The 25,569-nt window shown below is 37.5% G+C and overlaps 1 protein-coding gene across 6 annotated transcripts in view; it reads left to right on the forward strand.

Moving 5' to 3' along the window:
• Window positions 1-10,507, forward strand: part of FAM184A (family with sequence similarity 184 member A) — a 118,643-nt gene extending 108,136 nt beyond the window's left edge. For 4 of the 6 annotated variants that reach the window (XM_070449896.1, XM_070449898.1, XM_020899694.2 and 1 more), the window contains 4 exons: window positions 3,451-3,568; window positions 5,905-6,009; window positions 8,393-8,595; window positions 10,158-10,507. In XM_070449896.1, coding sequence (XP_070305997.1) covers window positions 3,451-3,568; window positions 5,905-6,009; window positions 8,393-8,595; window positions 10,158-10,239 — 508 coding nt within the window. In that variant the 3' untranslated portion in view covers window positions 10,240-10,507. The other 2 variants (XM_070449897.1, XM_070449899.1) reach the window with 2 other exon arrangements.
• The last annotated feature ends 15,062 nt before the right edge of the window (window positions 10,508-25,569 follow it).

Raw genomic sequence — 25,569 nt, forward strand, 5'->3', positions numbered from 1 at the left:
TTCCAAGGAGTAAGCGTCTTTTAATTTCATGGCTGCAGTCACCACCTGCAGTGATTTTGGAGCCAAGAAAATAAAGTCTGTCACTGCTTCTGCACTTGGACTTTTAGTAGGTTTGTACTGTGTTGTTGCGCTCAGTTGCGTCTGACTCTTTGCGACCCCTTGGACTGTAGCCCCCTAGTCTCTTCTGTCCTTGGGATTCTCCAGGCAAAGATACTGGAGTAGGTTGCCATTTCCTCCTCCAGGGATCTTCCCGACCCAGGGATTGAACCTGTTTCTTGCTTCTCCTGCACGGGCAGGCAGATTCTTTACCACTGCGTCAGTAATCCCTAATTAAAAAGAAGTTCTCCACCACGTTAGAATTACTTACTCTTTAAAAGTTGTTTGAGTTTTTAATATAATGCCCTAATAGTTCATTGTTGTTTGATTTTTAAATTGCTGTAAGGTCATTTTCATAATCTTTGTGAGGTCAGGTTGTAAGTTGTTCTCTTGTCACGAGGTTGAGTCTGTGCCTATAATTTACGTGAAAAGAAAAGTTTAATGTTATACTGTTTGAATTACTCTATTTCCTTTCCTTAAGGCTATAGAAGAAAGGTGATATAGTAGAGTTCTTTCATCGTATACAATTAAAATTCTAAAATAGATACGTGACTATTGTTGTTTGGCTCTAAAAGCTCAACTTATTGATTTTTTTTTTTTTTTGGTCAGTTATTTTAAAAATGTAGGACTATCAACCTGGAAAATTTTTATGCAGCTTTTTAAAAGCATTCATTTTTGGTTATTGTTGTCCAGGAACCATAGACACTGACCTATATACTCTCAGCGGGAAAAAAAAAAAGGGGCATGTATGCCTGGTGACCCTAATTAATAATTTTGTATGCTCTACTTCTGTCTGTTCATTCTTTGTGTTACTTCTAATGGGAATCTGTATTTTGAGTAAAAGGCTGCATGTACTTGGCGTGGTTCCCTCAAGGCAGTGTTTGCTAGGCTTTAAGTATTCCTATAAATCCTTTGGGAATTTGGTCATTTCTGTCCATGTATGATACTATTTTCTTAATATTTTTAATTGACTCATTTTAATTAATCAGCTTTTCCTGTTAAACTTTTAACTCTGCAGTTAAACCATTATTACTACTGAAAAGTACTTTTCATTATTCTAAATAGAAGCAAAGCCATAATTATATAGTTTCTGTGAAAATACAACAATATTATTAGATCCTGGCTAGCACTGATGCCCAAGGCCTGCCTTAGAGTTGTGAAACAGTGTAATAAGCATATATGTTATGAAGGCCAGTCAAGATACACAGAACCAAACAGCCTTTTCTCCTCATAATCCGAATGATTAAAGGAGAACAAACTAAAAACCATCTCCTGTATTACTAGTTGTTCACACCTAGTCTTTGGGAAGCAGATGGCTTAGAGAATTGTGTGGGGCAACTGAGGAAAGGTTGATGGGTGTTGACTTGAGTGAATATCAGAAGAGTACCAAGTGTACTCCCCCCATCAGGAGTTTGAAAGACTAGTAATTCTTGAAACACGTTTGCAAATTAAATCTTCATCATATTACTTGTTCTCTCCTTTAATGCTTTCTCATTTGTGTTTATATGGATGTTTCTTCAATTTAATCAATTATTTTTTCCATTTAATATCCAGATATCTTTTAAAAAAATTTGGTGCTGTAAAGATATTTTGTGGAGAAGATTAACTGATAATTCTATAGGTAAAGAATGTTAAAAACATAAGTACAGTGACCTTTATTGTGCAGAAAGGTGGTTCAGGGATCTTGACTGTTTTAGACACACTTTACCTTGACTTCTCATTGTACTGGTACAAAAAGATCAACATAATGGTTTAAAATAAGGCTTTAAATTTAGATTTTTTTTAATGACCATTTGTTACCAGGTATTTTTGTTCAGTCTCAGGAAACAGCTCAAAAATCTTGTACCTTACTTTTAACTGATAAAGGACTCCAGTGACACCTTGTGGCTACCCTGGTGTGAAACACAAATGCTTTTTTCCATTTCTCAAGCTTCTCAAAACCATTGCCCATAAAATACATAAACCTTTGCCAATACAGTGCCACGTCATGATAAAATGCACGGTTACTGTATGTGAGCTCAGTGACTTGTCACAGCAGAAGAGAAGTGAAGGTAGTGAAACTCGCCTCACACTGGACTGACAAAGTCCCAGCCGATCCTGAGACAGTTGCTCTCTAGCTCCACACTTCTCCCCCTCATCCCTCCCTGCTTCCCAGGGTAGAACTTTAGCCACGGGGCTAGATAGGGAGCCAGAAATGTCATCTCCAAGTCTTTGGCTTGAGCTGAGTCAGTGGAGTTTGCTGAGAGTACTAAAATGCACAGATTCTGGTGCCCCTCTGGTATTGTGTGTGGTGGGAATGGCTTATCAAATCCTAGAGGATAGATCATCTAGAAGTTTCTCAATATTGAGTGAATAAATTTTTCTGTGAATCTTCATTAACTATAATTTTATTGAGGTTAAGCTTATTCTCTGTATTTTGAAAACAAGTTTTTAAAGTATTCTAACTATTTGAATATTCTGAAATTCAGAGTGCTTTCTTCTCAGACTAAGGGTCTGTGGCACCTCTGCTCATAAAAGTGACCTCTGTTCTAGAATCTTCAGTGACCTTTAGTTCTGTTACCTTCTCATTTCCTCCAGGGCAGATGAACAGGCCCAGAAGGAAATACAATTCTTCTTTTTATCCAGTGAACCATTTTTTTTCCGGTTTATATGTACCAGCTGATACATGGAATTTGTAAGCTGCATTTCCCATAACCCAGGAAAGAATGATGTCGTTTGTGTGTACTTTTGTTGCCCTTTCGTCTGTATCTTTTGTCCTTTTTATATATGTTACCAGACCTTATGTCATCACACAGTATTGTATGTGTGGTAAATTCTGTCAGTAGTAAGCCTACATGTCCAGCATTGAGCCAGCACTGCTAGGTTAGTATTGTTCAGTATATTATTTCTTCTACAGCACATACCTCACCTTATTCCCATGTACACTTGAATAACTTAAAAATGAGTGAATTCTTCCAAAAGTAATCTACAAAGTCTCTAATAACACCATCTACCCTTAAAGAGCCTTTAATAGCACTACCTCTCTATTTTTTAACTTTTCATTTTGTATTGGGGTATAGCCAATTAACAATGCTGCGATAGTTTCAGGAGAACAGGAAGGGACTCAGCCATACTTAAACATAGACTCATTCTCCCCTAAACTCCCCTCCCCATCCAGGCTGTCACATAACATTGAGCAGAGTTCCATGAAATAACACTAACTCTTGAGGTAGTCATGTCATGATGCTTAAGTTTTAGCAAAAAATGTTTGACTATGTAAATTTTGTGTGTTCAGCTGGACTAATTTGAAAAATATAGGCATTACAAAATAATGTCTTCTTCATATCAATGAGCTAAAGGTTTTCTTGTTTTTAGACTAGAAGAGATGGAAGAAAAATATCTAATGAGAGAATCGAAACCAGAAGATGTACAGATGATCGCAGAATTAAAAGCCATGCTTACAGAAAGAGACCAGGTCATAAAGAAGCTCATGGTAAGTGTTTTGGTTTTTGCAAAGTGGGGGGCTACGCTGTAACTAGCTTAATAACTGATAGACTGTTGGATGGGAAAATGTTTTTAAGTAATGCTAAACAAAAGTTGAAAAAGTACAAAATATGTATTATGATTGAATATTTGTTAAAATGTTTATGAACAAGGATAAATACAATTTTATTTATTTTTTCCATTTATTTTCATTAGTTGGAGGCTAATTACTTTACAATATTGCAGTGGTTTTTGCCATACATTGACATGAATCAGCCATGGATTTACATGTATTCCCCATCCCGATCCCCTCCTCCCACCTCCCTCTCCATCCCATCCCTCTGGGTCTTCCCAGTGCACCAGGCCTGAACACTTGTCTCAGCACCCAACCTGGGCTGGTGGTCTGTTTCACCATAGATAATACACATGTTTCGATGCTGTTCTCTCGAAACATCCCACCGTTGCCTTCTCCCACAGAGTCCAAAAGTCTGTTCTGTGCATCTGTGTCTCTTTTTCTGTTTTGCATATAGGGTTATTGTTACCATCTTTCTAAATTCCATATATATGCGTTAGTTTACTGTATTGGTCTTTATCTTTCTGGCTTACTTCACTCTGTATAATGGGCTCCATAAATACAATTTTAAAATTTAAACTTGGTATTAGGGTAAGGAGATTGTTTTTTTCAGTAATTTTTTTTAAAAAAATGCTTTTTAGTACATATTGAATGTTCAGTAATATGTCATTGCCAGTGTACAGTGAGTAAACTATTGAAGTGTGTGTGTATTGTACATGTAGAATTAGAATTGGATAGGAAAGAACATTCGACACATACATGCATTAGTCTGCAGTGTATACTTCCAATTAGTCATGTCAGCTTCCTAAAGTGTATTCCACCAAAACCTGATCCAAAGACATACTTCATGGAAAAAGGATTCCATTTTCTTAGGGTTTCCCTAAGAAAAGCTACTGGCTCTCTGTTGAGAGTCTCAATACATGCTGAGTGTTAGGGGCTCTGAGAACTCCATCAGGGAAGAAAATACAGATTTAACAATAAATATACTGCCTTCATTAGAGTCATTATTCTTCAAGAGTAAAAATACACAAATGTTTTAAAATTCATAAAACATTTCAGAATCTTCTAAAATTACATGATCTGATCAGTAAGTAAAATAGTGCTTTTTACTGCCACTGACAAATAAAAATCAGAGTACAACTAGAAATAGAATGCTAAGCATTCTGTTTGCTCATTGATCTCTTCATAACAGCTTTGGATATTAGCATGCAAAGAGAGTCTAAGAGCATTTATATTGAAGTCCTTGTTCCTCAAGGTGTTTCTTAAAGCATTTAGGAAAGCCATCCTGTTTCATGGGATTAGAAGTTCCTGCCAAAAGCAACAGGTAGTTGACTGGGGTTCATAAATGGAACGCAGGAGCGGGCATTGGAAAGACAGAGTATGAGCTATTTCAACCCACTAACCACCCATTTTCCCAAGCTTTGTGAACATGAGCACATGCATCATAGCTTGCTCTGATAGCAGTAGATTCATGAAAAATTACCTCATATTCCATCTATGAAATCAGCAAATGTGTTACTATTTTTTATCTGTAGTAGAAATAGCTGTTGATTTTCCAGTTCTAGCCACGGAGTAGTGTACAGTCTTTTCACTACTCCCTGGTTCTATGCACTGTGAGGCCCGTGGGCTAAGATTAACAATGCAAATTATAGTCAGTCGTAACTAGAAGGGGGCTGAATAATCTAGTTCTACTAGAGCATAGGCCTGCCTTTCACAACACAGTGATCCATTTACTTATGTGTTTACTTCCTACAGTCTGATTGTAGGAAGCAGTTGGTGAAACGAAAGGCAAAGGGCTTATCTCTGTATGGACGATTCACTTTTTCTCTATTCTGTGGTTACCACTGCTTAAATATATTGCTGTCTCAGCAGATTAGGACTCACAAATAATGATTCACCATAGTGTCATCTTCATAGACGGAAACAACTCAGCCATGCACACAGCTCCAAGAATACAAGTTAAGCCTAATCAAAACACACAGTCAGCCCTCTGGAAAAGAGATGGGCCACATAGAGCATTTGGCTCTAGCCTTGGAGGGAAGAGGTATGAAAGTAAGAGAGGAGTCCCAGAGCATAAGGTTTTAAAGGTGTTGAGAACTTACCAACCAGCCAACTTTAAGACCCTGGCAATTAGGTCTAGAAATCTTTGAATAATGTATATAAATTTTCATTCAAGTTTTATATTAAATTTTGAATGAAATGGCATTTATATAGTTAAGATTTAAATAGTCAATAGAAAATATTTAAGAAATATTTGTAATTCTTTTGCATAGGAGGATAATAAATTTTATCAGCTGGAATTAGTCAATCGAGAAACTAACTTCAATAAAGTGTTTAATTCAAGTCCTACGGTTGGTGTTATTAATCCACTGATGAAGGTATGTGCTGTAAACATTGTAAAATAGGAATGTGGTTTAAAACTTGATTAAAATTTTTATCAAATATTTAGAGCAGCATAGGATAAAGCTTCCAAAAAGTGTTTCCTTAAATTTAATAATCTAGGACTAAATCTATGAATTCTTTGTGTACTAATTTTCAGAATGAGATGCTAATAATATTCATTTATTTGCTGAGAATTCATATTCCTTGAAACAATGTTTTATTAACATTGTAAAACCTTGGTTATATCATTTCATTTTTCTTATCTATTTTTTTTTAAAAAGCTAACTTCTGAGTCTTTTCAAGATAATTTCCGTCATTTCCTTAGTGTTCACTATCCTCTGGGGAATCTTGAAAAGTACTCCAAGCAGTGTATCCCCAACAGCTCTCCCTGCCATAATGGGCCTTGGGTTGGACATGTGTTTTCTTACCTACTTGTCTTCAGAGAATGGCGTTATTTCTCATGGCCTTATCACCTTTTTTGACGATTAAAATTGAAAATGACCTGTTCTAACATTCTGTTGCTGTCTTAGGACAGATAGAAGAGCCTTGTAGACAAATGAAATGGACATGGCTAAGCCTTGTACCTCTTGGTACCCCAACCTACTCTGACTCCTGTCATGGTGCTATAGGTATAGTGGGTATTTAGTAAATATTTGTTCGGTAGCAAAATGTCATATTTTCTTATAAACTAGAACAAACCACTCTAGTGAATAAAGCAAGTAATAAAAATTAGTTATGTATGTTGGCTTTATAGGAATTACATATCTTTTAGCATAAATCAGTAGTAGAAATAAAAATGCCAGTGCTAAAGCTGTTTTTTTTTTCCAATTCAGATTTCATTAATTTTCACATCATACCTAATTTCTCTTAGGCCCTTAGCCAGAAAAACTTCTGCTTTTCAAGTTCATAAAACTTCTGTGAAGAAGATGGGATTTATCCTTCCTTCACAAGTTAAACTGCTTCAAACTTTAAACTGTTTTCTAAAATGACTTAAATGATTTGTAAAATGGAAAATAATTGATGAATGAATGAATGTAGTTAGTTTCAGTTTTGAAATTCATTATTTAGGGTGACATAAGCTTTTAATTAAAAAACTAGGTTAGGAGACTTGTTAAAACAAGATTAGAAATATTTTCTTTTTACTTATTTTATGAGAATTACATTTTTAGTCACAAAATCATTATTGTAGAATGTTGCCAATGATACTTTTGATTTCTTAAAATAAAAAACTTAAGTAGTTTTGATTATGCCCTCTTATGACTAGAACAAGAAAATGCCAAAGAAAATTTTGACTCCTAATAGTGACTCAGTTTTCATAAATTCTGAAGATGGTATCACCCTTTATTTTTGCAGTTATGCTAAAATAGGCTTCTTTCCTGGGACTTTATGATTCACAGAAAATGACACAGAGGACAATGTCTAGATAATGAGACCATTATATGTAAGGAAAAGGACCTTGTCTTTTTTTTAAATTCTGGAGTCATCTTACAAAAAAATTATTTCATACATTTAATTAGCATACTTTTAGTCAGTAAAAGATGGGAATATTCAAAATATCATACATGTTAATTTTTATTCCACATCGCAAGATGATGTTCATTGATTCTACAAATGAATAGAGCTTAAAGCTAATGATTTGAAAGCCAATAGATTTTAATAATCCACAGTTGTATTGCTGTTTTCATCTGTCAGTTTTAAAGGCCAGTTAAAAGATGACACTGATCACTTCTGTCTTATAACTCTTAAATTTCTTAAAAGATTGTGAGCTAATTATGATACTACCAATGAATTGGTAAATGAGACTTAAGTATACAGATTTCATTTTCCCTCTTCAGAGAGATGGTATAGTGAATTTAAAACCAAATTATTTCTCTAGGTCAGCTCTAAGTCCTAGGTAGAGATGTGAGACTTGTTTCAAACTAACCTTGCCAAGCATTTTCTCATTCCTTTTATTTTCCAGGCAAGGACTGCCTCCCTTTGACAGATGGCTAAAGTTCACGGACCTCTCTTTTAAAATTATGTTAACTTTTCACCTTTTCCTCATTTTAGCCTAAACCCATTCAACCTCGTGAGATCCACGAGATGTACTCTTTCCTCCTTTCCCCCTTGGCCTTCTCTATACCCACCTTCCTCCCCAGGAACCATTCCTAAACATTTCTTCCTCATTCTTTCTGTCCGAGCAGTATGTCTGTCTGTGAGGGTTCCAAGTAGATAAAGATCACCTCCAAAGATCCCCAGGCCACACTTTGGGTAACACTGGTTCATTTTAACATCCAGCTTCCAAAATGTTCCCATGCCAAATTTATATCTTCTACTCTTCCTGTTTTCTCATTCGTCCTCATGCAGGCACTATCCTCACATGTATTATTTTTAATGCAGCAAAAGAAGAAGAATGATAAGTCACCCACAAACAGGTTTGTGAGTGTTCCCAATCTAAGTGCTCTGGAATCTGGTGGAGTGGGCAATGGACATCCTAACCGCCTGGATCCCATTCCTAACTCTCCCGTCCATGATATTGAGTTCAACAACAGCAAACCACTTCCTCAGCCCGTGCCACCCAAAGAGCCCAAGACATTTCTGAGGTGAGCCCCGTCTCACCAGTGCTATTTTTTCTTTTTTAACTTGAGAAATTTACCTTCTTACATTGCAGAAATCTACTACTTTAAGAACAGCCTAGCAAAAGAAATTTTATTGTGAAATATTTTCAAAATATATTTATCACCTCTCTAGAGAACTCCTTTTTGACTGTTTAAAAAGATTTTTTTCTATTTTGTTGTCAGTCAATTTTCTAAATGCTTAAAGAGGTGCTAATGTAATTATATGCTTGGAATTTTAATATGTATGGACCGTTGCTTCATTTTTAGAATTATCACCAATTTTTCATTAACAACCCATCCTTATTACAGAAATTCAAAATATTTTTTATTAAGTGGCTTTTGCTTCTTATCTGTTTATCTTCCCCTTGCTTATTTATAAACATATATGCTTCTTGCCAACATAAAAAAATATATAAGCTCTGGGAACTTAATGATAAAAGTAGGAAATGAGAAGAAAAGTTTTGTAATTACCATTCCAATTTTATCTGAGTTCTCAAGTAAATGTATTAACATGTAAAATTAGAATGAAATTATTTGTTTACTCATGAAATAATTAAAGTCAGAAAGTACTGTCATTTTATGCTTACTATTACTGATTTTGTGCTGTTTTAAAATTTTTTGACTTGTTCTTACTAAATCTCCGTGTCACTAGTAATAATCTTACAGGTAAACTACTTTTTTTTCTAAACTGATTAATGACATTATTTCAAATAGAAAAGACGATAGTAAGAATGAGAAATAGTCAAATACACGTGTGAATGTGTCTCCTGCTAAATACCTTGTATTGCTTATTTTCCCTCGTGCATGGGTACGTTCAGGTATCATTAAGATGCATGTGCATGGGCTCAAGAAACATGGCCACTGGAGTTTCCATTACACATTGTTGCGTGCCTTGTAATTTCCCCCAGAGACGGTAGGGATGCTTTTATTTTCTTAACTAGCCCAAAGAATCTTTAGTTAGAGTTAAGATAAGTATAAAGTATATAACTTTGAAGATGGAGGGGAAATTGGCTTTTTAATACACTCCTTTCCCCTAGAGTATCTGCTTGTGGAATTATGAAAGTTTAAATATACATACAGAAAAATATTATACCATGGTTTAGTCACTTAAATTAATTATATTTAAGGACACGTCTGTAAGAAATACTTGTGTCAGATTCTAAAAAAATTTTTAATTAATGAAAAGCAAAAAGGTGCTGAACGAGAAGAATGTTATCTTATTCTTATTTCCCGCAGTTCCTCCTGAACTTTTCTGTTCAAAGAAGGTCACATTACTTTTCTCAACTGTCTGATTTTTTGGGGTTTGTTTTCTTTTTTAATTGTTGTGTAACATGGCTTCTCCTTAACGGACTTCATCTGAGCTGCTTTTGCACTCTCCTGGAGTGGGGACCACCACCTAGTATAGAGGAAATAGCCAAGCTTTAAAACGCATCTCCTAACTTAGGGAACTAGTTGTGGTTGTCTGCCCTAATGTTTTATGTGCTTTTCCCTTCATTTTGCAAAACAGCTTAACGCTGGGTCACATGTCTCTCTCTTTATGAATCCAGTCCTCCTCAGAGTGAAGCTTCCCCGGTGGTTTCTCCAGATCCCCAGCGCCAGGAGTGGTTTGCCCGGTACTTCACATTCTGAAAGAACTGGCTTGGCACATTCTGTGTGGACTCTGACTAAGAGCATGACCTTATACAGATCATTATGTGAGCAGGCTCTCCTGTGTTCACACACTGTGAGAAAGTATGTGTCTCTCCAGTTGAAAATGCCCTGTACGTCCTGTGATATTTATTGGACTCACTCTAAGGTACTATATTATGTGTGTAATCATAACAGTTATTTTTATTTGAGATGGAAGAATCTTTAACCTTTGTAATTACTGCATAATAAATTTTGTTAGAACAAACAATGTTTTTCTTTTTTCTAGTAAGTTTCTTGGTAATTTTTAAATACTTTTAAATTCCAGGTAAGACTTGCCAGAAAAAGTTTCACTGCATGATAATCATGAAATATTATTTTACTTCAATAATAGCAAAATCGGGATAGGGAGATAAATGTTATAACCTATTCATTTGTTGCATTGCCATGTAAAACTAAAGTGTGTTCTCTAAATCTAGAAGGCTAGAATGAAAACACTTGTGGAAATTATGGACTTCCAAGTATATAAAATACTGCCAACTTATGTTTTTGAAGTTATTCTGATAGTTAAGGACCTCGAGTTTGTAGTACAGCATCCGTGCTCAGTATAAGAAGCCAGCTTGTTAGTTTTCTACATAGGCAATTTAGTATCGACACATGAACATGGACAAGTAACCATTATCACATGTTAATGACAGCTTTTTAAAGTTTTCAGTACACCTTGGCAGGCTACTACATTGTATCCTGTGGCCTGAAAGAGTGTATCTATTTCTAAGGGTGCTAAAGTTAGTTGATTCAGTAATGTAGATTTTAGAAGATTCTGGGTGAACATTCATATAAACATCTATGAATAATTATAATAATGTTAAAGACCAACTTTTTAAATGACTGCTACATGTCAGGCACTGTGCTGAGAGGCCAGAAGAAAGATTATCATTTAATCCTCACACAATCTTCAAGGAATAAACCATTGCATTTGAGTATGTGGAGCTGGTAGTGTGTTGTTTATCCTGAAAAAAGCTTTTACCAAATGCTTGAACTTTTTCTTCAACTAAGAGACTGAATTTTCCAACAAAAAATGTTAATGCTTATTTCAGAAAATAGTTATAAGCTCATTTTTCTTGCCCCTTGTTTATGCATATCTCATAATTTGGACATTTACTTATCAAGGATTTGATGATTAGAACTCCTGCAGGTGACTATGCTAGATATGGACATACAAAGATGATGAACACCTGTCCATGAGGAGCTAATCATACACTTGCTGAAATAGCCTAAAACCAAACCTTTCTTTTTTTAATAGCAGCATCAGAAGGGCCACAAATCAGTATATAACGGGAGCAGGGAGGAGGAAGTGAGTTCTACCTAAGTGGTGACTACTTGCCTGTGATATCAAGCTAACTAAGCTGGATGTGGGAGTGGTACCCAAGTATAATATTTAAGAATAAGCAGCAATTAACCAGATAGACCAAAGGTGAGGCTGTTTAAGGTACAAGCTGAAACGACAGGAAAGAGCAGGCCAGCTGCATCCAGAGAACTCAGTATAATCCTGTAGGACCATGGAACATAATAAGCGTTGCCATTTCTTGAGCATCTGCCTTATAATTAGAGAGTATAATTGTAACATTTTTAACCCTTCAGCCACCCAGATGAAGAACCTGAACTCCCCCTCTTTGAGCCCTCCCCACACCTTACGCACAGGAACTAGGGAAGGCTGAAACCGAGACCCTATGCCGCAGCTGTCCTGCAGTGCTTCGTTAGAAATTCGACTTGATCCTCTAGATTTTAAGCAGGTACTAAATAGCATGTTTAGGCTCTTAATTGTTGAAAATCATTTCAAAATCGGCCAAAAGCATATTGGCTGCAATTTGTTCAGAAAAGATGGGGCCCTGACTAACAGTGCGACTGATCCAAAATATATTGAACTGGTTCAGATGAAGACTGAAAGGAAGAATTGTTAATTGGCATGGAAATGAGGGACTGAAGAGTGAAAATGTGGAACTGGTGGGAATTGGTGATAAATGTTTGTGGCACATGAAAGAAAATGAAGTGTGGGCTAAAGATGCATATGATTTCAGGTGTACTGAAATTAAAGTTTCTCTGGAATAACAGAAGCAGTTAAACACAAGGGTCTGGAGCATGGCAAGTGTGAGCTCGAGAAAGCCAAAGGTATGTGGACGAAAACCACAGGGAATAGAGTTGGGCACAGAACTTCGGGGGACACCAGCACTTAGAGGGCAGAATGAGAAGTAGAGTTACAGATCCCAAAAAGCATGATGTTGTGGAAGAAAGATGTTCAGAGAGAGCGCAGCCCACCAGCAGTGCCAAGTGCTGTAGAGATCAGGAAAGGGGAATAATGAGACGTGCCCATTGGCTCCGACCACCACAAAATGGTCTTAGCAAAAATGGGGTAGATGGTGGCAACGAAAGCTAAATTCCAGAGAAGTGAGGTGAAAGGAAATTTAGTGAGTGAAAACCGCTCTTTGAAGAAATTTGGCTACACAGGTAAGGCGAAGGTGATAAGGAAAAGGAAATGTGGGGGCAGATGTGTTTTGTCATATTTTGGTACCGGGGAGGGAGAGGAGAGAGAAGAGACAAGTAGCAATTTTGTAACAACCTTCAACCATGTCACTGAGTTACATGTCCTAACATTAAAGAGATGGCCAGAGAAGTCTCATAACACTGTTAACACGGTGATGGAAGCAAAGTTTCAGCAAGACATTTTGATAGAATATGAGAAGCAACATGGAATCCTAGAATCCTGGAGATAGAGGAGGCCATTCTCTTCTGCTGTCCCGCAGAATGCTTGAATCTTGCCGGTAACATCCCCGAGTGAACTTGCATCCTTCAGTGATAGGAGGCTCACCTCGGAGGCCCCCTCCCCCCCACCGGCTCTGCCAGCAACTAGTGTCGAGTACGTCTGTGACTCATTCTCCTGGGCTCTGGAGTAAGATGCACACTCTTTACCTTCCTACAAACATGAGAGAGTTTGAGAAAGGTATAAATTACCATGGTGAGTCGTCAGTTGTCTGGGAATAGAGCAGGCACACTAGAGAAGTGTAAACGGGTTGTCAGGCAGTGGCTGAGCCCAGAGGCTGTGTGTTTTCACTGACACCCAGCAGCATGACTGTGCTCTTTGACCAGCTACTTGGACACAGGTTTACAGTAGTTACACATAACCAGGATTAGGGTTTTGTTCGGTTAAGTACAACAGAAGGAAGAGAGAGGAACAAGACTATTATGCTAGAATTTTAGAAGTAAAGGCACAGTGGACAAATATTATCAATTGCCTTGCCAAAGGGTCTGGTCACCAATTTCCAGTGTGTGTCGGGGGTATTTCCCTGCACATCCAAGCAATTCTCTGACACCAGCTGGGTGTCTTATGATTCAACTCAATTCTGACACTACTTACCCAGAGATGACATCAGATTCCACACGTTAAGGGCTCAATCCTATAAGACTACCCTCCACTTCACTTGCCAGTCATAAGCCCAGGTTATTACTGGCTATAAACCAGAGGTTTCGTGATCCCTTCCTTGGGTTTGATTAATTTGCTAGAGAGGCTCACAGAACTTAGGAAACCTGTTTACTCACTAGATTACTGAGTTATTGCAAAGGATATTAAAGGATATAAATCAACCACCAGATTAAAAAAAAAAAATATATATATATATAGTATGAGGTTCCAAACAAAGGAGCTTCTGTCCCAGTGGAGTTAGGGGCCCAGCATGGTGGGCCCACGAAAGACTTCTGGTTCCCCAACCTGGAAGCTCTCTGAGCCTAGTCAAAATCTCTTTGAAATAGAATAGATATCCAGAAGCAAACTCTCACATTTGGGTCAAATGATTTTTGACAAGGATGCTAAGATCATTCAATTGAGAAAGTACAGTCTTTCAATAAATGGTGCTCGGAAAACTGGATATCCACAGAGTGAACATGAACTCTTAGACCTGATTACACCTTAAGTGGATCAAAGACCCAAATGAAAAATAAAACTAAATCTCTTAGAAGAAAACAGGGTAAACCTTCATGACCTTGGATTTGGCAATGATTTATTTGATATGACACCAAAAGTTCAGATAACCGACGCACAAAGATAAATTGAACTTCATCAAAATTAGCATTTGTGCAGCAAAGGACACTACTAACAGTGAAAAGACACAACCCCCAAAATAGGAGAGAATAATTATAAAGCATATACCTGTAAGGGATTAATACCCAGACTGCAAAAAGAATTACTGAAACTCAACCAAAAAACAAAAGTGGATAACAGACATAAATAGACATTTCTCCAAAGAAGATATACAAACTGCCAGTAAGTACTTGATGCTCAACATCACTAGCCGTTAGAAAAATGTAAGTCAAAAACCACAATAAGATACTTCTTCATGCCCGTTAGGATGGCTTTTTATTAATTTTTTTTTAAAAGGGGAGAAAAGTCAAGAATGTGGAAAAATTGAAGCCCTTCTGCACTGCTAGTCAGAATGTAAAATGGTAGAGTTGCTGTGGAAAATAGTCCACCAGTTCCTCAAAACTTTAAACATAAAATTATCATATGGTCCAACAATTCCACTACTAGGTATATTCCCAAAAGCAGAATTGAAAGCAGGAACTCAAACATATACCTGCATACCAATGGCCATAGCAGCATTATTCACAATAGCCAAAAAGTTGAAGTAATCCATGTGTCCATTAACAGATGAGTGGATAGCTAAATACAGCCTTTCCCTCCTGTCGTAGGGAATATCTTTGGTTCAATCCCCTGTGGGTCTTCTTTACTCCATATACAAAACACTATTTCAGGTCACCAAATGTGTGGATTTTTTCCACAACATGGCACCAGCTGGGTGTCCTACAGTGTAACTCCAGGCCACACACACACATGCTTCGGATGTCCGTCCGAAGCCCAGGTGCTCCCAACCAACTAGAGATTCTAATGAACCCCTCTTAGATTTGATTAATTTGCTAGAGTGGCTCACCGAACTCAGGGAAACACATTTACCAGTTTATTAAAGGATATGATAAAGGATCCAGATGAACAGCCAGATGAAGAGAAACATAGGGCCAAGTCTGAGAGTGGCCTGAGGGCAGCAGCTTCTGTCCCCAAGGACATGGGGTATGTCACCCTCCTGGGGTGGGTGTGCGTTCGCCAACCTGGAAATTCCCTAAATGTCATACTAGAGGTTTGACGGAAGATTCTTCACATAGGCATGGTCAATCAACTGTTTCCAGCCCTTCTCCCCACTCTGGAGAAATGGAGGAGACAGTGCTGAAAAATTCTAAACTTTTAATCAAGGTTTAGTTTTTCTGGTGACCAGCTCCATCCAGAAGCCCACTCAGAGTCATTTAAATAGAACAAAAGATGCTCTTTAGTGTTTCTACCACTTAGGAATTTGTAAGCGTTTTTGGAGCACTGTGTCAGAGTTGATCAAAGACAGAACCAGAGAATTTTTTTTATTTAGGAAAGGATTTCAAGCTCTGTGCCATAAACTGATGACAGAAACCAACACTTATCTTTTATTCTCCTACACATATGCTTTGGATTTGCTGAATTCCTTGGATCTGTGGGTTTATAGTTTTTATCAAAATTTGAAAATATTTTGGCTTTTATTATTTCTTATATTTTTTTCTACTTACCTTGCTCCTGGCCTTTGGGGACTCCAATTAATTATATATATATATATATATATATATATATATAATGCTACTTAACATTGTCCTACAAAATTCATCAATACGCTGCTGAATTTGGGGAGCTTTTTTCTCTTGTTCATTTTGGATAGTTTCTATTGCTATGTCTATAAATTCACTGATCTTTTCTTCTGCACTGTCAAATCTGCTGTTAATCCTATTCAATGTGTGCTAAACATCTCATCCACTGTAGTTTTCATTTCCAAAAACAAAACTTGGGTCTTTAAAAAGTTTTATCATATCTCTACCTAACATGTTCCTCTACTACTTAATCTTTCATGTTGTTAATTATGTGGTTTTAAAACCTGTATCATTTTATTTTTATAAAATTTTAGTTGTGTAAAGTTATACTGTATTACAAGAATTCTTAATTTCTATTTTTGTCCTACTGTTTTGTATTCTTTTATTCTATTGTACTTCACAATCTTCATCTGCTAAAATGTGAGCAAGAATTTTTGTTGGTTTTGAAGTTCCTAAATTAGTGTCTTTTAACAGTAGCTGCTGGATGTTTGTTGAATTTTTGTCACATTACTAAAATGCTTTTTCTACAGTCTTGTTTTAGACCAATTTATGTATTATATGCTATCTCACAATAACAGAATTTACCCTTCTTATTTCTGAGTAATCTGGTCTTGTGTCTGAATTATCTTTCTGTTGTCACCGTGTGCTCTCTTGTTCCCTCCTCTGTGAAAGCCTTTTCCACACCCTCACAGTGAACCAAACATTCCTTTGTAGGTGTACCTACAGCAATAATATTAAAATTATCCAATCATTCAACAAATATGAAGTACCTACTATATGCCAGGTATTACTCAAGGTGGTTGGGATGAATAAATCATGGAAAAAGTCTGATAAATCCTGTTCTCACAGAACTTTGCAGTAGGGGATGTAGACAATAAACATCATAAATACATTTAACGTTAGAAAGTGGTAAGTGCTATGGACAAAAGGGAAGGATGAGTAAGGGTGCACTGGGTGAGAAGGAATGGGCATGATGCCATATTAAATAGAAAGGTCCAGGTTAGCCTTATCAAAAAGTGATATAGGAGCAACAACTTGTTTCATGCCTCCCAAGATGGTCAATTATCTTTTGGCTTTCCCTTCTAGTACAGTGCCCAACACTTAGTAGGTTACTAGAAGAATAGAATAAAAAATGTATCTTCAAGAGGAAATGACTCGGTGTGTGTCCATGTGTTCATGTACATACATGTGTGTTTGTCCATATACACAAATTATTTTACATTCTAAATTCACTGTCATTTCATGTTTAATTTACATATGCAGATATACATTAAAAATATAGACACTTTTCCATTCAAAAAGGATTAGAAGTGACTACATTAAAGATATGCAATAAAAAAATATTTATCAAGCAACTAATTAAATGGTGAAGGAAGTCAGGACTAATGAAAGAATACAAACAGCATTGAAAGGTAACATAACTGGACTTAAATTAAACCTCAGCATTTGCCTGATATGCCTTTGAGCTAGGGTGAAAAGATGTATGGTTATATGATTCTTAGAAAAGAGGAACGGTTTAAATGAGAACAAAAAGCTCTCCTAATGTCAAATTCTGAAAGGAATTCCTCATAGAACTTCATTCAGTTCAGTTCAGTTAAGTTGCTCAGTCGTGTCCGACTCTCTGCGACCCCATGAACTGCAGCACACCAGGCCTCCCTGTCCATCACCAACTCCTGGAGTCCACCCAAACCCATGTCCATTGAGTCAGTGATGCCACCCAACCATCTCATCCTCTGTCGTTGCCTTCTCCTCCTGCCCTCAATTTTTCCCAGCATCAGGGTCTTTTCCAATGAGTCAGCTCTTCGCATCAGGTGGCCAAAGTATTGGAGTTTCAGCTTCAACATCAGTCCTTGCAATGAATATTCAGGACTGATTTCCTTTAGGATGGACTGGTTGGATCTCTTTGCAGTCTAAGGGACTCTCAAGAGTCTTCTCCAACACCACAGTTCACAAGCATCAATTCTTTAACACTCAGGTTTCTTTATAGTCCAACTCTTACATCCATACATGACTACTGGAAAAACCACAGCCTTGACTAGATGGACCTTTGTTGGCAAAGTCATGCCTCTGCTTTTTAATATGCTGTCTAGGTTGCTCATAGCTTTTCTTCCAAGGAGCAAGCAAGCGTCTTTTAATTTCATGACTGCAGTTACATTATGCAGTGATTTTGGAGTCCCCCAAAATAAAGTCTACTGTTTCCATTGTTTCCCCATCTGTTTGCCATGAAGTGTTTGGACTGGATGCCATGATCTTCATTTTTTGAATGCTAAGGTTTAAGCCAGCTTTTACACTCTCCTCTTTCATCAAGAGTCTCTTTAGTTCTTTGCTTTCTGCCATAAGGGTGGTGTCACCTGCATATCTGAGATTATTGATATTTCTCCCAGCAATCTTGATTCCAGCTTGTGCTTTCTCCAGCCCGGCATTTTGCATGATGTACTCTGCATATAAGTTAAATAAGCAAAGTGACAATATACATCCTTGACACACTCCTTTTCCTATTTGGAACCAGTCTGTTGTTCCATGTCCAGTTCTAACTGTTGCTTCTTGACCTGCATACAGATTTCTCAGGAGGCAAGTCAGGTGGTCTGGTATTCACATTTCTTTAAGAATTTTCCACAGTTTGTTGTGATTCACACAGTCAAAGGCTTTGGCATAGTCAATAAAGCAGAAGTAGATGTTTTTCTGGAACTCTTTTTCAATGATCCAACGGATGTTGGCAATTTGATCTCTGGTTCCTCTGCCTTCTTTTTCCTAAATCCAGCTTGAACATCTGGAAGTTCACGGTTCACATACTGTTGAAGACTGGCTTGGAGAATTTTGAGCATTACTTTGCTAGTGTGTGAGATGAGTGCAATTGTGTGGTAGTTTGAACATTCTTTGGCATTGCCTTTCTTTGGGATAGGGATGAAAACTGATCTTTTCCAGTCCTGTGGCCACTGCTGAGTTTTCCAAATTTGCTGGCATATTTAGTGCAGCACTTTCACAGCATCATCTTTTAGGATTTGAAAGAGCTCAACTGGCATTCCATCACCTCTGCTAGCTTTGTTCACAGTGATGTTTCCAAAGGCCACTTGACTTCATTCCAGGATGTCTGGCTCTAGGTGGGTGATCACATCATCGTGGTTATCTGGGTCATGAAGATCTTTTTTGTATAGTTCTGTGTATTCTTGCCATCCCTTCTTAATATCTTCTGCTTCTGTTAGTTCTATACCATTTCTGTCCTTTATTGCGCCCATCTTTGCATGAAATGTTCCCTTGGTGTCTCTAATTTTCTTCAAGAGATCTCTAGTCTTTCCCATTCTATTATTTTCCTCTATTTCTTTGCATTCATCATTGAGGAAGGCTTTCTTATCTCTCCTTGTTATTCTTTGGAACTCTGCATTCAAATGGGTGTATCTTTCCTTTTCTCCTTTGCCTTTAGCTTTTCTTCTTTTCTCAGATATTTGTAAGGCCTGCTCAGATAACCATTTTGCCTTTCTTTTTCTTGGGGATGATCTTGATCACTGCCTCATGTACAATGTCATGAACGTCTGTCCATAGTTCTTCAGGGACTCTGTCTATCAGATCTAATCCCTTGAATCTATTTGTCACTTCAACTGTATAATCACAAGGGATTTGATTTAGGTCATACTTGAATGGTCTAGTGGTTTTCCCTTTCTTCAATTTTAGTCTGAATTTGACAATATGGAGTTCATGATCTGAGCCACAAGTCAGCTCCTAGTCTTGTTTTTGCTGACTGTATAGAGCTTTTCCATCTTTGGCTGCAAAGAATATAATCAATCTGATTTCAGTGTTGATGATCTGGTGATGTCCTTGTGTAGAGTCTTCTCTTGTGTTGTTGGAAGAGTGTGCTATGGCCAGTGGATTCTCTTGGCAAAAACTCTGTTAACCTTTGCCCTGCTTCATTCTGTACTCCAAGGCCAAATTTGCCTGTTACTCCAGGTATCTCTTGACTTCCTACTTTTGTATTCCAGTCCCCTATAATGAAAAGAACATCTTTTTTTGTGTGTTAGTTCTGGAAGGTCTTGTATGTCTTCATTAGAACCATTCAACTTCACCTTCTTCAGCATTACCAGTCAGGGCATAGACTTGGATTACTGTGATCTTGAATTGTTTGCCTTGGAAACAAACAGAGATCATTCTGCCATTTTTGAGGCTGCACCCAAGAAAGTTTTAAGCCAACTTTTTCAGGAAGGAAATTAGGAGTGTTCAAAAAGATCTTCAGTTAGCTGCCTTCATTTTATTTTTTATAATAGTCTAATTTCAACAGTAACCAATGGGCCTAGTTGTTTTGAAAATTAAGATTGAAGACAAATATTTAAACATCATCTAACACAGTAGTTCTTACATTTTGGTGTGTATGAGTCACCTCAGTTTCTTGCTTAAAATACTGATTCAGTGTCCACTTCCAGAAATTCTTAGTGTGTAAGTCTCAAGTGAGCCAAGGAGTCAGTGTTTAATAAGGAGAATTTGATTCACATGGTAGTCTACAAAGATGGTAAACAAATAAGGAGAGGCTTTTTGATAAACCTTCACCATAACCCTAAAGCAATGTCTGTCACCAACCTATAGTAAAATGTGTGTGAGCACATAACTCCAAAGAAGTAACTAATTTATGTAATGAACATATTATTGTATTGATATATACATTATATAAAAAATAACCCCATCAGTATGGTGACAGCATTTATATTTCAAGGTTCCTTCAGGCGTATGTGTGTGGACTCAGTTGCTAAGTCATGTCCGACTCTGCAACCCCTTGGACTGTAGGCCACCAGACTCCTCTGTCCATTGAATTTTCCAGGCAAGAATACTGGAGTGGATTGCCATTTTTTCCTCCAGGGGATCTTCCTGACCCAGGGATCGAAACTGCGTCTCTTGCATCTCCTGCATTGGCAGGTAGATTCCTTACCAGTAGCAAAAACTGGGAAGCCCTTCGACTTCTAGTACCAATTCTAAAAACTTACATACATATGCTATCTTACTAAGAAAAAAAAAAAAAATACCAAATCCTTGCATTACCAATACATGCAGGGAACTTCACATTGCACTCTCAAAGAGGCAGAATACCATTTCCAAGAGGGTCATCAAGTCCTCCCACCCTGGATGGAACAGCTGCCTCCCCACCCTCATGGTTCAGAACACAGAGGTCATAAGACGGCCTTTCTGAGCCACACACAGCATATGGTGGATGGACCATCAATACACTGCTCGGCTTGCAATGAAACAAACATCACACATGCAGCCCAAGCACCCAGGCATAGTCCATGGCTTATGATAATAGATGATATGGATCTAAGTTTTTCCAAAGTTAATTTAGTGAAATTTGGAGAAATATAATTTGTAGGGTGACAACATGTATCTAAATAATAGTTATAATACCTCAATGTCATATTAATTCTATAATTATATTAAATATATAATATAACCTGTAGGGGTATACACAAACTGCAATAGTCACAATAGACAAAGAAATTCAGTTAGTGTTACTGTCCAACCCTACAGGTGCAGACTCCCCCTTGGCCCTCAGAACTCAATAACTTTACCTGAAAAGCATCTGATATAAACTTAACAAGGGTCCACTTCAATTTTTACAGTAAATACTTAAATCTTATTTTTAGCGTTGGAAAAAATATAAATAGAAGTTCCTGTAAATGTCTCTGCATCACAGTCGTTCATCTTGCACACCCCTTGGGGCTGAATATTGCTCGCTCAGAGCACAAATGTTTCTCTAGGAAAACATTCTCCTACAGCTTGCCCTTCCAAATAATACATTATTGGAGCCTGAAATTTTCTCTTTGATTCATGGAGAAGAGATCCACGGGAAAATATTCTTCCAACCTCTATTCTCTCCATGAAGGATTAAGCAGTATGAATCACCTACAGTGGCACTGAAATGGTCAGAGACAAGTATGTATTTTATTGGTTGAGAGTAGGCAGCAAAACAATAAATGTGCCCTCTTGAATGAGGGGTGTAAAAGAAAAAAAAGCCTAGTCAATATCTTTGTAAGGAAGCCAAATCTAGACAGAATGAATCTATGAGTTCAAACTGAGTTGTGGGTACTCTCAGTTGGTAATGATAAGTAAAATAGAGAAAAACAAGGCAGAGAAAACAAGGAGTGTGAAGCAGGGAGTGGGGATATGGAGTAGGTTATGAGGGGACTGAACCAGGTAGGTAACTGGGGGGTGAGCATTCCAAGTGAGAATAACAGGAAACGTAAAGTGTTAGGAGAAGTAGGAATGTCTGAGCAACAGCATTGACGCTGTATTGGAGTGAGCGGAGGAAGAAGATAGTGGATATGCAATAAACTGATAAAAATTTTAAAAACTTAAAAACATATTCAAAGACAAGAAATGAGTCATAAAAACATTCCAGTAGTATGACAACAATTCAACAAAGGGTATTCAGAATCTGCTATGTGAAAGGCCCTGTTGTAGGGCCTTCATCCTGCTCACATTTTAGCAGAATGTAAATTGTGAGAAAGTAGAATAAAAGAAAATATAGTAGGATAAAAATAGAAACAAAGAATTCTTGTAATGCAGTATAATAATTTTAAAGTACACAGCTAAATATTTACAGAAAAAAGATAAATGATTTAAAACTACATAATTAACAATATGGAAAATAAGTGGTAGAGGATCATGTTAGGTAAAGACATGATAGAAAACACTTTTTAAACGACCCACTTCTGGTATTCAGAAGTGTCAGAAGTGAAGCATTTTTTGCAAAGACTAAAGGAGACTCACAGAGAAGAAACACTCAGTAGGAAGAAACAGCTTTTTCCTACCCAGAAAAAGAGCACAGGGAAAAACTTGAGTTTTTTTATTTTTAACAAGAAAATGAGGGAAAAAACAAGGCAAATCACAAACTACTGAACCCAATGATAAATAAAAAATTTGCAAAGGAGCCAAAAGGAAGAGGTAAATAAAATACTTGAAGAAACCATGGAAGAGCCCTGGAAATTATGACTCAGTTCAGGTCAGTAGCTCAGTCATGTCCCACTCCTTGCGACCCCATGGATGCAGCACGCCAGGCCTCCCTTTCCATCACCAACTCCAGGAGTTTACTCAGACTCATGCCCATTGAGTCGGTGATGCCATCCAACTATCTCAGTTTGGAAATTATGACTACATGTATAAATATACACAATTATTTTCTTGTTGTTTAAATTTCCTTAAAAGATGATTGAGGTTATCCAGCATATAAGAAACCAGAAAATCACACTCAATTCTAAGAAGTGAAAACCAGAAACACTGAAAAATCAATATCTCTTCTTAAATCCGTAAGAGTGAGGTCACAGGCCAAACTGTTGCCCCCAAAACTGAAGAGACAACAGAGAATCACAACTTACCAGAGTAGAAACTCAGGAGCTGAAATCCTCCACGGGAACCAGTGCTGGGGTGTGGAAACTTTACCTGTAACTGACAAATCAGTGGAGGCTAACTGTGGGCAAGTCAGAGAAATTAAAATCTCCAGAGGGACCCACTCACACTTTTGTGGACCTTACCTTCAGGAGTTCATCCATTCCTCACAGTCAATACTGGAGAACAATCCCTTCCTGCTCTGGCAGGAAGTGGAGAAAGGGAACCATTTTTAAATACACCAGAGAGTTCTGTTCATAGTAAGCTCTGCTCTCAGCTGAAACTATTTAACCAGAGCCTAACCTCCTAGGGTCTATCAGAGACTAACTGACCTTGGGGGAAGAGAAATAACTATTTCCACCTGGCTCCAGGCTTCCACAAGAAGGAAAGGAAATACACAACTTCAATCTCCTTTAGCCTTCTGCCTGGGTTAAGGAAAATACCAGTTCCAGCCCATTCTAACCATCCTGTGCCACCTAAGCAGGGAAGGGACTGAGAACATGCAAAATTCATAATCCAGAGACAAAAACTAACTACAAGATTGAGACCTAATCATAAGACTATATAGATTTCTCCCCACTCCACACCTTATCACTATGTTACCAAAGGCCTATTTATAGCACTTTAACCTAGCACATCATCTTTCAACAAAAAATTTATAAGATGCACACACACAAAAAACACACACCAACACAATTTGAAGCAACAGAGCAAGCATCAGAACCAGGCTTTCACATGGCAAGGATGTTGGAATTATCAGACTGAAAATTTAAAACAACTATGATTATTAGGAAAAGGATAATGGTTAAAATAGACAGAATGCAAGAACAGATGGGCAATGTATGCAGAGAGATAGAAATTCTAAGAAAGAAGCAAAAAGAAGTACTAGAAGTTGAAAACCCTGTAACCAAAATAAGGAATGCCTTTGATGGGCTCAGTGCACTGCATACAGCTGAAAACAGAATATCCAAGCTTTAGGATATGTCAGTAGAAACCTCCAAAACTGAGAAGCAAAGACAAAAAAGACAGGAAAACAAAACAAACCCACTGGAATATCCAAGACAAGTACAACTGTCAAAACATATACAATTACAAAACATACACATAATGGGAATTCCCAAAGGAGTAAGAAAAAGGAACAGAAGAAATATTTAAAGTAATAATGACTGAGGACTTGCAACAAATTAATGTCAAATTAATGTAAAAGGTCAGCTTTCATTCCAATCCCAAAGAAAGGCAATGCCAAAGAATCCTCAAACTATTGCACAATTGCACTCATCTCACTCACTAGTAAAGTAATGCTTAAAATTCTCCAAGCCAGGCTTCAGCAGTATGTGAACCGTCAACTTCCAGATGTTCAAGCTGGTTTTAGAAAAGGCAGAGGAACCAGAGATCAAATTGCCGACATCCATTGGATCATCGAAAAAGCAAGAGAGTTCCAAAAAAACATCTATTTCTGCTTTATTGACTATGCCAAAGCCTTTGTGTGGATCACAATAAACTGTGGAAATTCTGAAAGAGATGGGAATACCAGACCACCTGACCTGTCTCTTGAGAAATCTGTATGCAGGTCAGGAAGCAACAGTTAGAACTGGACATGGAACAACAGACTGGTTCCAAATAGGAAAAGGAATATGTCAAGGCTGTATATTGTCACCCTACTTATTTAACTTATATGCAGAGTACATCATGAGAAATGCTGGGCTGGAGGAAGCACAAGCTGGAATCAAGATTGCCGGGAGAAATATCAATAACCTTAGATAGGTAGATGACACCACCCTAATGGCAGAAAGTGAAGAAGAACTAAAGAGCCTCTTGATGAAAGTGAAAGAGGAGAGTGGAAAAGTTGCCTTAAAGCTCAACATTCAGAAAACTAAGATTATGGCATCCAGTCTCATCACTTCATGGCAAATAGATGGGGAAACAGTGGCTGACTTTATTTTTCTGGACTCCAAAATCACTGGAGATGGTGATTGCAGCCATGAAATTAAAACATGCTTACTCCTTGGAAGGAAAGTTATGACCAACCTAGATAGCACATTAAAAGGCAGAGACATTACTTTGCCAACAAAGGTCCACCTAGTCAAGGCTATGGTTTTTCTGGTGGTCATGTATGGATGTGAGAGTTGGACTATAAAAAAAGCTGAGCACTGAAGAATTGATGCTTTTGAACTGTGGTGTTGGAGAAGACTCTTGAGAGTCCCTGGGACTGCAAGGAGATTCAACCAGTCCATCCTAAAGGAGATCAGTCCTGGGTGT

Source organism: Odocoileus virginianus, chromosome 19 (genome assembly GCF_023699985.2).
Source record: "Odocoileus virginianus isolate 20LAN1187 ecotype Illinois chromosome 19, Ovbor_1.2, whole genome shotgun sequence".
In the NCBI taxonomy this organism is placed as follows: Eukaryota; Metazoa; Chordata; class Mammalia; order Artiodactyla; family Cervidae; genus Odocoileus; species Odocoileus virginianus.